The following is a 12,922-nucleotide window of genomic DNA, read 5'->3' on the forward strand; positions in this document are numbered from 1 at the left end:
CAGCTATGCTGGCCCCTTCTAATGGCCTGACCTTTATTTCCTCTGATTCCTAGTCCATAATTCTCATTTTCTGGGGTCTTAGGAAAGGGACGGTTAGGAAGGCTGGGGGGCACCTTGGACACTTCTACTTCCCACCTTACATGGTAGCATTTGGGGTCTGGTGTCCCATCTCCTAGCAGGGGTGACCACACATGGTTCCCAGCAGCCCCTGCAGCACTGCACTAGGAGGAGTTCACTGGCACAGATGGCTGCCCTGTCTGCCCAGCTTGACAGGGGAGTGGACTGCGCCAGGTTTCTGTGCTGTCTCCAGGTACTACGCATTTCATGACTTCTGTGGCTCACTCACAAAGGAACCTTCTCACTGCTTCCAAAATGGACAGGCCCAGCTCATGTGGTCTAATGGCCTCAGATGCCCCCAAGACAGCATGCCAAGACCCAGCCACCCCACACCCCTTTCAAGTCAGATGCAGAACAATCCTAGTGGCTCTTATTTATCTGGTGAAGTAACTCCCCTTCCCAAGCCGAAAGGAAGAGGGATAAACAAAAAGAATATTTCCCAGGACCAAGAAGGTGGAACCAGATTACAAGGTGGAACAGAGCATGTGCCCTCAGGGCCCTGCAGACAGCAGCCCTCTACCTCCTGTGCCACACTTAGAGCAGCGTGCAACATGCAGGGTGGCTAAGCTGCTGCTGCTGCTGTCGGGACAATGCCGGGCTCTTTCTCACCCTCTTCAAACTGGCTTTGGTCACAGTCCCCTCCTCTGGTCATAACCACTGCTAGAAAACTGACATCACAGGGCCCTGGGGCCAGGCAGGCTGGGGACGCACCCACCCACCAAACCCATCTTAGGTCGCCACCTCTCAGCCTGGGGCAGAGGCGCAGCATGCTTGAGCGAACCTCATGAAAACATTAGCCTCCAAGACTTGCTCATTTGCCTTCAACTTTTCAATGCAAATTGTCATGAAATAAGTTTATTTTTTTTCCATTATGTGGGTGGGAGGTCACCTCTAGAACAGAGATAGAGAGAGGGGTCTCCCCACCCCTCCACCCCCTGGTGAAGAGAATTCCCCCGGTCATACCCCATTTGTGATCCAGGCAACCACATCAAGCACTGGTGGGCTGCTTTTCCAACCCCCAGCCCTGAAATGTTCCTCCGATCATTGGTCCTAATGTTATTTCCTCTTTCTCTTGTACCTACTTGAGTGAGGGAGGGGAAGGCGGTGCAGTGATGCTGTATTAAGTAGTCCCCATCTGCCTCATGCACAGGGTCAGGGTTTTTATGGAATGAGCTCCTACTCAGCTAACGCTCCTGTGGTTGCTCATCCGGTTACCCTCAAACGAGTAACCTAGGAGACAGTGCAGGTCTCGCTCATTGCTTTAGGCCAATGTGCAATTAGAGCCAGCTCCCACGTTAGCTTCAGCGCCAGAGAGTTAAAGGCTCCACAGACCCTGGCCCTGCACAGAAATCACACAGAGGCCAGCCTGGACACTTTCAGACAACCATGTTTTCTGACCTTTTGGGAGATCATTCTTCTCCCAAGCCAGGACTGTGACCGCCTTGGAACGTGGCTTTGCCCATCTTTTTTTTCCTAAACTAAGCTTTTCAGAACATTCCTGATCAGTTGATTTCTCAGGAACTAGTGTCATAAAACCTACAAAAGGAAGCCCGACTAGAGGGAAATAGAACAAGTTTCAGAGACAGAAGGCCCTCACTGAACTTCCAGTAATGTTCTGTGGAAGCTGTGACTTTAGGTGAGTCACTCGGCCCACCCCAGAGATCTGGAACAAGTCCCTCCTCAAAGCAACAGCATGATGCAGTGCAGGCACCAGCAAAGAAGGGCGTGGAAACTTCTAAAAACTCCATTTAGGGTTACCTGACTGCACCAGGCTATATCTAAATGGCCATTCCCCAAAAGTTTTAAAGTGGTGAAACTGGTAGTTCTGTAACTTTCAAATGATCCCAAAGTGTTCATTTTCTCTAAAATTCTATGCATACTTCTGCACCAGACATGGGCAGTACAGGATTTTTTAATACAACCTAGGGAAGTCCCGCTGTGGTCAGGAAATGGCATATTTCCACCTTAAAATGAGCACTCTGTCTCTCTGCTGTGATCTTTTTCCCCTCTTTGTTCCTTCTCTTCTTATCACCCTGACCTGAAGAGGCACCAACAGAGGCAGCAGCACAGACCCCTTTCTGCCCGTGCAAGGGTAGAAATAACGCTGTTTACATAGTTGCCCAGTGGAAAGAAGGGTGCAGGTGGGACTCAGGGAAGGAAGAAGGAGGTAGGGACCTCTCAAACCCAGCTTGCAGCTTCTCAGCAAGTGGTCCTCATACCACCTGCATCAGAATCCCCTGGGAAGCAGTTGCAATGCAGATTCCTGGGTCCCCCCCAGGCCTACCAATCAGAACCTGGGGATGGCGGGCGGTAGCCGCCAGCTGAATTTCCTACTAGTCCCTGGGGACCCTGGAATCCCTTAAGCTTGCAGACCACAGACCAGCTTTTAGTTCTGCCCCTGCACTGACACACAACGAGAGATGAGAAAGAGTTTATCTCCTTAGTCTCTCTGTCCTCCTTTGTAAAATGGGAATGATTAGAGTCGCTTGGTGCTCACCGCCTCCAGACACAGTCCCAGTGCTATACACGCACAGACTCGATTCTCAGAGCCCCGCGAGGCTTCTGCCTATTATCATCTCTGTGTTGCAGTTGGAGAATCTGAGGTACAAGAAGCTTAAATGACTTGCCTGAGGCCATACAGCTCAGACGAGACAGCTGGAATTCAAAGCCAGGTGGTCTGACTCCAAGGTCCATCTCCCCACCTCAGTGTGTGCCTGAAAAGGACAGGGTTTCAAGAAGCCTGCATGTTCCGGGAAAGGATAGGCTTGCTCTTGAGTGACTGAGAATGTGCCTGGCCACAGATTTAGTGACACAGATGCTCAAGTACCCTAGCAAGGGGTCCCACAGACAGTGAATCTGTGTCAAATCTTGGACCAGATCCCTTTTTTCTATTTGCGTCTAACCTCACTGCTGGTACATGAGATGGTCTTAGGCGGAACATGATCATTCAACTTTTACATCATTGTACATTGATGAACGTCATAAAATATATAACTAGCCTGAGAAATCCATGATGTCACACTGCTTAGAATAGCACTCAAGCTTTTTCTAAATAAATTAATTTTTAAAAAGACATATCAAGTAACTAGTGCTGTCGACTATGACAAAGGAGAGCTGAGTGGTCCAGACACAGCCACGCCCTGCCCTGCCCAGGGAGACCTGGTGTTGAAACCTGGCACTCAACTTCCTAGCTGTGTGCTCTTGGGCAGTCTTTGGACTTCACTGTGCCTCTATTTTCTCATACTCAAAATAAGGGAGTTTCAATCTATTAACCTCGCAGGAAGGCGTGAGGACTTCAGGGGTAACCTGGGTACCACCACGGTCCAGTGCCTGGTTCCCCTCAGAGCTGTGCTCCCTGCTGCTGCTGCTGGTGATGACGAGGAAGGGGATGTGGTATGAAAACAACGGAAGTCTGAGAAGCCCTGGGTGCCTAAGCAAAGCACATTCTGAGTCTATGCAGTCCAAAATATTCGTTTTAACTATTTCTTGCTTCTGTTCTACGCTAGCTCTGCCTATATCCCTCTAGCATCTAAGAGATTTGAGACTGACCCTGAAAAGCCTCCAGGTCTGTGCAGTTCCAATCTGTCCTCACTAACATATGGAAAAACCAAGGCATGGGCAGAAAAGAGCTTTGAGGGCTACTCGGTCTCAAAAACAGCCCTTTACATATGACTAAGAGGGCTCACAAGCCTGGTTCATGGTGACCCGCAGAACTTGGTAGACCTTCTACCTAGCCCAGCTCTGTGTGATTGGTTAGTTGCATGTATAATCGTGTGTGTGTGTGTGTGTGTGTGTGTGTGTCCTGAAGAAGACACTAAAAGTCAGGCCTGCTTTGACCCCTCAGGAGACCATGAGTTTAGGCATGACTCCAGGGAATGCAAAACAAGAGGCTACAATCCCTGGGCTGTACAGCTCCCTACCCACCAGCTGCCCTGAGCTGCTCATGCTAACTCTGAAGACTCAGCTGGAGTCTGCCTTTGTCTGCCCTGTTAAGGGTCAAGTGTGGGCTGAGGAAAGCTTGGAGATTAAGTGACAAGGAGAGCTGTGTGGCTCTGTGAAGGACCCCAGGCTTTGAAATCTTCATGCTTTTCCCTAGATATGTGACTAAAACTCTCCCAGCTTTGGCTTCTTCACCCTTAAAGGATCACGTATTTTCTGTAGGGCTGGGCAGGGCACTGGAAGTGACAAATGACTAGTTTTACTAGACAGTTATAAGTGGGAGTGACTGAGAAGGTTCTCAGCATTGAAAAAGAAATGGTCATGCAGCACCAAGGAAGGACAATTCACAAAAGGGCCTGTCCTCTCTTGACTAAGTCCCGTAAGGCCTGCCTGGGTCCCTCCCCTTAGTGAATTCGTTTCCTATTTTACGCTTTTGTACATTTTGTTCAACTTGACATTCTGAAGTTAAGCTATCAGCAAATATTTGGTCCTTTGAATTTCACCTTCTGTTCTCACCAAGTGGAGTTCGTTTTTAGAGAGTAAGCAATTTTCAAGTTGACACTACTAGTTTGCAAATTTTAGAAAGTTATCGGCTAACACTGGTCTTGAGTTGTGGTCTGGTGACCCTGCTCTCCATGAAAATAATATTACCTGCCACTTACTAAGGCAGGCCCTGATATGCAATACATCACGAATCCTTCACTCAATCCTATGAGGCATATTTTGGTATTTTCCCTTTTTATTCATGAAGAAATCAAGCTCAGATTAGTTAAAAATAAATCTCCCCCCAAATTGCACCACTAAGTAGTGGCGGAGGTGGGATGTTAGCCAGTTCTGATTGATTTCAAAGCCCCATTCTGTCTCCCCAAAATTCTCTCTGGGTTTCTTCTTTCACGCGCAGTGCATATGTCTTCACTTAATTTGTTTCCTTATGTTAGGTCTGCAATAATTTCACTGACTTCCTCAGCTCTCCTCTTGTCTGCCTCACTCATTTATCTCTGCTTGAATTCAAACAAACGCTGAGCTCTCCCTAAAGCTAAGGAGTTCTGGGAGTAGATGATAATATGTTTCACCTTTACCAACAAACTTAAATTTCCTACATTGCATTTATTTTTCTGTAGCAACCAAAGCTCAGGGAAGACTTTGAAGGAATCCTGGCACCAGGCCTTGCTTAGAATGGCCACCCTGCCCCACAGAAGTACAAGCCAAACTGTAATACCTTCCCAGTGACTCTGTCCCGTTTGGCTAATGGTGATGATAAAGAGAGGTGAAATCTCTTGCAAAGGATCAGACACAGGTTATCTGACCCTTAAGCAAGAGCCCAGATGCAAAGTTTCCTCAGTGATGTTTAAGTGCCATAGCTATCAAAACATCACTATTATGGAAATTCCACAGGAAACTTAACTTTGTTATTGTGAAATTGAAACTCTCCAACCCTTTATGCCTCCCTTTCCCTCATTGGAACGGTGGTTTTTATAATGGGATTTTGCTTTTGTTTTTGTTTCTGTTGGTTTTTGTTTTTAATGTTAGGAAAGACAATTGTTCTGTTCCACAGTCTTAACCTTGAATTTGACATTAAACCTCAAACCCCTCTGTAGACACACCATCTACCTCAAGGTTCTGTTATTGTCACAGAGGACACACTCTGTGCCTCTCCATTTCAACATGTTTTTCACAAGGGGCTGGTTCCACAATGGCCACCTACCCAGCTGCCTCCCACAAATCAGGTTTCCTTCTGCCTGGATCTGCTTTAAAACTGCAGCTTGACAGCTGTATTTAAGGGGCACTGCAGCACAGGGACCGCTCTGCACATTCAGTAAGGCTGCTTTGAGCATCCTTTGTAAAACAGGTGTGGCACAGGTTACAGACACAGAAGACACCAGTATTCTGCCCTCCTGGAACTCACAGCCAGGGGTGGGGAGAGATGGGCATTCCCCTGACAGTCACAGACATGGGAAAATGCAACCTGGGGTAACCGCTTCAGAGGAAAATCTTAGGGGCCAAGAGGAAGAATTAGTACAGCAGGAAGGCTGGGCCTCCCCAGGAGTCTCTGCAGAGGTGAGTTTAGAGTTGACACAGGTGGGAGGGGTGAGGGAGGGAAGAGCAGGGTGTGTTCCAGGCAGAGGGAACAGCCTATCCGGAGGCTCTGAGAACCAGGGCACCTGGCAAGTTGGAGAAAGGCCCATCACATGTAGCCAAGGCAGCAGAGTACCACAGTAATATACAGCCCTTTCATATGTGGCAGCCATTAGTCCAGGAAGATGGATTTCCATCTTGAAGGTGCTTTTCAACCTCTCATTTTCCAGACTAGGAAACTCAGGCCCAAGAGGAGAAGGAGGCGTTCCACTCAGTGAGTGGCAAAGTCAGCCTCAGCTTCTGGGCAGATTTGCCAGGAAGTCAAACAAATCATATGCCTGAGACCCCCTTGTTGGTACAGCACCTTCCTGGGGTCTGTCCCTCATTTTGTACTTGCAATTGTGTATTTTTTTTCTCAAAGAGGACTGCCAAATTTGCATAAGCTTTATGCCCCACCGAACGTGAACTTGCCCTTTGTGAGACCTTGGGACTTCTGGCTTCAAACTTAACACAACTGTAATGCTGCCTCTACTTACTGGGGTGAAGTCAAAGCGACACAGGGAAGAATCCCTTTTTTGAATTCAGCAAAGCAGAATGTGAGGGAGCTGCCCCCACAGGCTTGGGGAAGATCTGCAGCAGGACAGATCAGCGATCTGGCTGGGCCAGCCCTTTTACATCCCGACACAATTGTTTCTCAAAAGCCCTGATCCCTTTCCAAGACTTAGAAAGCCACTAAATAACACTTTTGGTTTCTGTCTCACATCCAGAAACTCTTGCTTTTACATGGCTTATTGTCAGTGACTCAGCTTCCCCAAATCAACAATACATTCGACTGCACTGTTCCACCATGATTACTGGCTTCTAATTCATTTATCAATTGATAAGCATAACCTTCACTCAAAACCTCACTCATCTTTCTACTGATTCTACTATTTAATCTCTCTTTAGACTTAGTCTGCCCAAGAGGCTTATGACTTAGAGGCTGCAAGACATATGAGTGTAAGAGGCAGGATCTGGAGGTACGTGGATCCTAGAAAGTGGCTTGTTTGGGCCACGGAGCCCACAAGCCTGAGTGCTGGGATTTCTCCAGATCTTCTTGGGGTGAGCGAACCAGGGAACCGTTCCTCCCATGACGATTTATGTATCCTGTAGAATGTGAGCTCCATGAGAGCAGCAAGAATGGGCTTGCTTTGCTCACCTATGCTGACTCACGACAGTGCTCAGTAAGTAGCTGCCGAATGAATGAACAGCTGATGTTACCCAGAATTTTAAGTTCAAAGTCCCAGCCAGCAGGTGGAGTGATGAAAGTCATAGCAAATAATAACTGCATTTGCTGATATGGAAGACGTCTTATTATTTCCCCCCAAAATGTATCCAAATATTACCCTGCATCTAATGCATCTGAATTACGTCAAATCACTAAGGATAGAAGCAGATGTATCGCTTAGTGTCAAAAAGCAAAATCACTGTCTCTCCTCTACGGTCAGGAACCAGACAGCCCTCTTTCCTTCTCAAAACTTCATCAGAATTCCTTTCAATACACTATCAGGAAAAGTACTAAATTTTTCTTCTGCCACCCCCACCCTCAACAAATGTCCCTATTAAATAAATGCCCAGCATGGGGCCTTATGTTCTGCAAGAAATAAGTATTTTCTTTAACCTCAGAGTTACTGCCTCATGGTCCTAATGGGTCCTCAGAACTCATTTTTCCTGACACCCCTTCCCCGAAAATGTCATAGACATAACAACTCTGGGTCCCAGAGTGGACACCCGAGGCTTTGGTAATGAGAAGGGGTGTTTTTATAGCAACTTAGGTGAATGTATGTGGTGTAACATACTCTCATCTCCTCTCCTAAGGACCCTGGAATGAGGTATTATTAGTCCCATTTTAAAGACGGAGAGAATGAGGCTAATAGACTCAGAACAGGGCCTGAAGCCAGCCCCTGTGACTCATCTCACAGCCTCTGGATTCCATTTCTCAGATGGGAACATTAGGGCCAAGGAAGGCTTAAGAATAGGAGTATGTCACTGATCCTCAGGGCTCCTACGCACACCCTGCAGGGCCATCTCTGAAGAGAGGACCTTGTTGTAAATTGGTGGTTCAAAACAAGAAAGGTATCTCCTGCTGGAAAATCTCATCTTCATACCCTCCCTCCCAAGGCTACCTTTAAGCTCCTTGTGAATAAAAAACAACCTGCCCCCTTCCCCCTTGCCTTTGTTTCCCCAGGACTTGAGAGCGACTTCCTTGCCGTGCTGAGTGACTACCCATCTCCTGACATCAGTCCCCCGATATTCCGCCGAGGGGAGAAACTGCGTGTGATTTCTGAGTGAGTCAGCTCTTCAAAACTTGTGCAATCTTCAAAACAGGATAAACTTGGTTTGGGTGAAAAGTATTTGATTTTTAGCTAGAGTGGTGTAGGTCCACATGAGTCCTGGTCCCATTACGAGGTGAGAAATTTGACCCATACTGCAACCCTCCTCTTTAATGTGGCCAGTGCTCTAGAACCTTCCATAGCTCTCCACTGCCTGGTAGATCAAATTTAAATTCCTTAACTTGACTTTTGAGATCCTTTATGATCCAACCTCTTCTCATATTCTTCTCATCTCCCACCACATGTGCAGTGTTGATGCTATGTAGGAATGAAGACTGGGAAGGCAGCCCCGGGGTCTGGAAATCCTTTGGATGAGAAACCTAAAATATTTGCCTTCTCTCCTCTTACCTCTGCAGTCTGATTCAATATGGGCTATAGAACATGACAGGAGTTCTGAGCCCCTTTTATTTAGATCTTCATTGATGCAGATAATTGAAACTATATTTGGTTATACTGCAGAGTATAAATCAATATAGTAAAGATTTATTTTTTAAAAGCCTCCAACAGTTGGGAACATTAACTGCTAAACCCTGAAAAGCAGCTATTTCGAGCACACGGGAGGGTTTCCCAGTTGGCTTGCAATGGAGGGCTATCCACTGGACACATATACTTTAAAAAGTAGATTTTCAGATGACGGAATTTGGGTTAATGTGGCCAGTGACAGATCTTAAAAGAGGAATGTTCCAACCTGTCCTGGGTTAAATCTGATTACTCTGTTCATTCATCCTTTGGTTTTGCTATTTACCTATCTCTGTGTTCTCTGTTCTTGTACTCACAGTGAAGGGGGCTGGTGGAAAGCGATTTCTCTTAGCACTGGTCGAGAGAGTTACATCCCTGGAATATGTGTGGCCAGAGTTTACCATGGGTGAGTACATTTCTCAAATGGCATCAGTTAAGCATGATGCTTATGCTGCTGACTCATAAGGTGGAACAAAGTTTCCAGCATTCATAGTGGAAAGGAAGGCACTGGGTCAAGAAGAGATATTCCTGCTCCCAACCCAGTCAATAAGGAAAGGAGCAACCTTGAGCTAATTTATCTCTTCTGCTCTCTGGGACTCAACTTCTCCCTCAGTAAAATGAAGGAAGTTGGACCTTTCAGCTCTAACATGGTCTTCCTGGCACAGAGTGGTAAACAGCTGGGAAATGTTATTGGAGGGCATAGCACAGTGCAGAGACTAGAAGTCAGCGTATCTAGGTTCAAATCATGCCTCTGTCACTTACTGGCTGTGTGCCAGTGAACAAGCTTTTTATGCATCAGTTCCCTTCCCTCACCTGTCAAGTAGAGATCATAGCATAGAACGACAGGGATAATAATATATGACAATATTATCAAAATGTAGGGTTGTTAGGAGAGTAAGATATAATGATACATGTATAGTTCTTGGAGCAATGCCAAGCATTATAGTAAGCACTCGATAAATATTAGCTATATTCTAATCAAATACCTATCCAGAAACACACAGAATCCTTACTGCCAAAAATGCTTATGTGCCTTCCTTGAAAAATGGGTAAGATGAACAAGATAAATCTTAGAAAACTAGGCTCAACCGATGAGAAAATAAGCACCCTGCTTTCTCCTGTAGTTGTGCCTGTAAGGCCGCTGCAGCCTCCTGGGTAGCTTTGGAGTCCTGCACACCTAGGCACAAATCTTGGCTTCCCTCCTTCCATGTGAGGGTCTTGGAAAAGTCGCTTCACCTCCTGGAGTTACGTTATCCTCATCTGTCAAGTTACCGAGGCCAGAAGTTGGCAAAGAAATACACAGCATATTAGAAATGGAAAAGAAAAGAGGCATCCATTGATAAACACTAAGTTACTTCTTCATGTCCAGAGGAGGACTCTACGTGCCACATGCTCATCTTGCAAAACAGAGATAACCACCTGAATCCTTTGAAGACTGGAATTCTGCGAGTTTAATTTTAGTATTCATGATCTTAAAACTGTGAATACCAGATGCCATTTCCATGCTTAGGATGATGAAGGTGAACAAAAGTGGAGCAGGAGCTGCCATGCGAGTCACATTCTGAAAGAGATGGGAATCACATGACTCTTCTACATCAACTGCTTGCCCTGGAGCTATTCATTCATTAGCAAGCATGCATCAACGCCTTCATGCTGAAGGTGTGGGGCTGCAGCTGGTGGGAGCTGGGGGTGGTGAAGAACCAGGAGGAGTGACATAATTATGACCTTATGAGGCTACCAATCTAACAGAGGTGATCACATCCCTTAACATATCGAATAGGAAGAGCAGGGCTGGGCACGGTGGCTCACGCCTATAATCCCAGCACTTTGGAAGTCTGAGGTGGGTAGATGGCTTGAGGTCAAGAGTTCAAGACCAGCCCAGCCAACATGGTGAATCCCCATTTCTACTAAAAATACAAAAAGTAGCCAGATGTGGTGGTGCATGCCTATAATCCCAGCTACTTGGGAGGCTGAGGCAGGAGAATCACTTGAACCTGGAAGGTGGAGGATGCAGTGAGCCAAGATCACGCCACTGTTCTCTAGCCTGGGTGACAGAGCAGGACTCCATTAAACACACACACACACACACACACACACACACACACACACAAATAAAAGGAAGAGCAGCAGTGAAGTATGGTGGTTATGGAATTGGATGTCCCAGAAAAATGCACTCTAATTTTAACTCTATCAACTGCTGACATGGTATCTTGAGCAAATTACTTAATCACTGGAACCCTTAGGATTCTTGTCTGTGAAAGAGAGATGATGCTACCTGTCTTAGTGGGTGGAGATGAGGATTAGGTTTCAAGTGCTTAGTATGGTGGGAGGCCCATTCCCGCCTTTCCTGGGGGAGGGCTTGTTCCAGATCCTAATGGCTGTCTTCCTCCTTTCCAGCTGGCTGTTTGAGGGTCTGGGCAGAGACAAGGCAGAGGAGCTGCTGCAGCTGCCAGACACAAAGGTCGGCTCCTTCATGATCAGGGAGAGTGAGACCAAGAAAGGTGAGTGGCCCCCAACTCATCTTTCCCCGTCTGGGGCAGACAAGCATGTTTTGTTCCCGGCTGACTCATTACACGGCTTCATTTTCCTTCCTCCTACGTCCATGCAAATCGATCCGATGTAGTTAAGCTCCCTGCAGCCCACACACTGCTGGGGAGGCCAGTGGAGAAGCAAGGAGACTAGAGACAGGCAGTGGGGAGCCGGCTGGGCACGGCCACGGGCCTGGCCAACATCAGGCCTGATGACTCCTGCTGGAAATTTTTCCAGCAACTGAGAACAAAACTGAACGCAGTGTGTAGGCAGCATGCTGGGCAGATAGAACATAGCCTTCGGTACAAGCCTGGGCTGTGCTGTCAAGCTCTGTGACTGATTTGTCTGAGCTCAGTGTTCTCATCTGTGAAATGGAGAGAACACCCCTCCCTTGTAAGGTTGTAGTGAAATTCAAATGTAATAATGTTTGTGTTGCTCTTGCTGCACAGAGAGTCCTGATGTCAGTTTCTTCTGTGCTCTGTAACTAAGTCAGACAGCTCAGAGAATCAGACGTGTTCTCTCACACAGTCACCATCCTCTCTAGCATTACAATTTCCTTGCATCATATGCATTAAGTACCCCAGTAAAAACATAAATAGAGTGAGCTCTTTGTCACGATTCAAAGCAAGGGTCCCAAGTTCCAATTTTAGCCTTACAAATTACTAAGTTACCACTTCTCTCTCTCTAAGCCTCGGCCCCCAATCTAGACCATGAGATTTACAGTAGGAGAGTACCGTGTTTATTCCCAAATACTTCACAGCTAGGATTTTCCCAGACTAAATAATAATAATAGCTTTTTTAAAATTCAGAAGGTATCTTCAAGTTCTTGGCTTGCTTCTTGTACATTTGGTATCAAATAAGAGAAAACACACTGAGAGTACTTTCCATGCACCTAATAAGTGCCAAAGCTACCTGGTGCTAGAGCCCTTCACCAAAATGGGCATCAGCCTTGCTTTCAGAAAGCAGGGACCACATATACAGGATTAAAAAAAATCCAAGATCAACTTTTCTCTAAAAAACCCAAACATGCTGGGGGACAGAAAGATCAATGCAAAAGCAAAACATCCTGTGCCTGTCCTAGAGGTCCCCGGAGGCAGGATGCCCCGACTCAGAAAGAAACTTCTAAACTGGCCTGGCCAAATGGAGGAAGAACCCAGGGTGGGTGCCGCAGCTCATCTAAAAATAAAGATGTCATCAGGCAGATGTGCCATCCTGCTGGAGCTGGGTGGGTGTGGCAGGCCCACCTTGGGTATGCAAAGTTCTGACAATGTTTTACTTGCTACCCTCGGTCTGCTTACCACAGTCCCAGTTCCGCTGACCTTACGGGAAGGCTCACGCTGGGTTGACTCATGGCAGGCCTGGAGCACTGTGGGGGATGTGCTGAGGATCAGGTTCACACCCCGGGGTGGCATTCCCAAGCCCCATGCCTC

At 46.8% G+C, this 12,922-nt stretch overlaps 2 protein-coding genes across 6 annotated transcripts in view; one reads left to right on the top strand and one right to left on the bottom strand.

The window, feature by feature from the left end:
• Nucleotides 1-12,922, bottom strand: part of TG (thyroglobulin) — a 272,527-nt gene that overhangs the window by 78,663 nt on the left and 180,942 nt on the right.
• SLA (Src like adaptor) overlaps nt 1-12,922 on the top strand; it is an 86,699-nt gene that overhangs the window by 43,828 nt on the left and 29,949 nt on the right. For all 5 annotated transcript variants that reach the window (XM_010380288.2, XM_030937574.1, XM_010380290.2 and 2 more), the window contains 3 exons: nt 8,360-8,459; nt 9,283-9,369; nt 11,361-11,464. In XM_010380288.2, coding sequence (XP_010378590.1) covers nt 8,360-8,459; nt 9,283-9,369; nt 11,361-11,464 — 291 coding nt within the window. The remainder of the gene's footprint in view (nt 1-8,359; nt 8,460-9,282; nt 9,370-11,360; nt 11,465-12,922) is intronic.

The sequence above is a fragment of the Rhinopithecus roxellana genome, chromosome 9 (genome assembly GCF_007565055.1).
Source record: "Rhinopithecus roxellana isolate Shanxi Qingling chromosome 9, ASM756505v1, whole genome shotgun sequence".
NCBI classification, from domain to species: Eukaryota; Metazoa; Chordata; class Mammalia; order Primates; family Cercopithecidae; genus Rhinopithecus; species Rhinopithecus roxellana.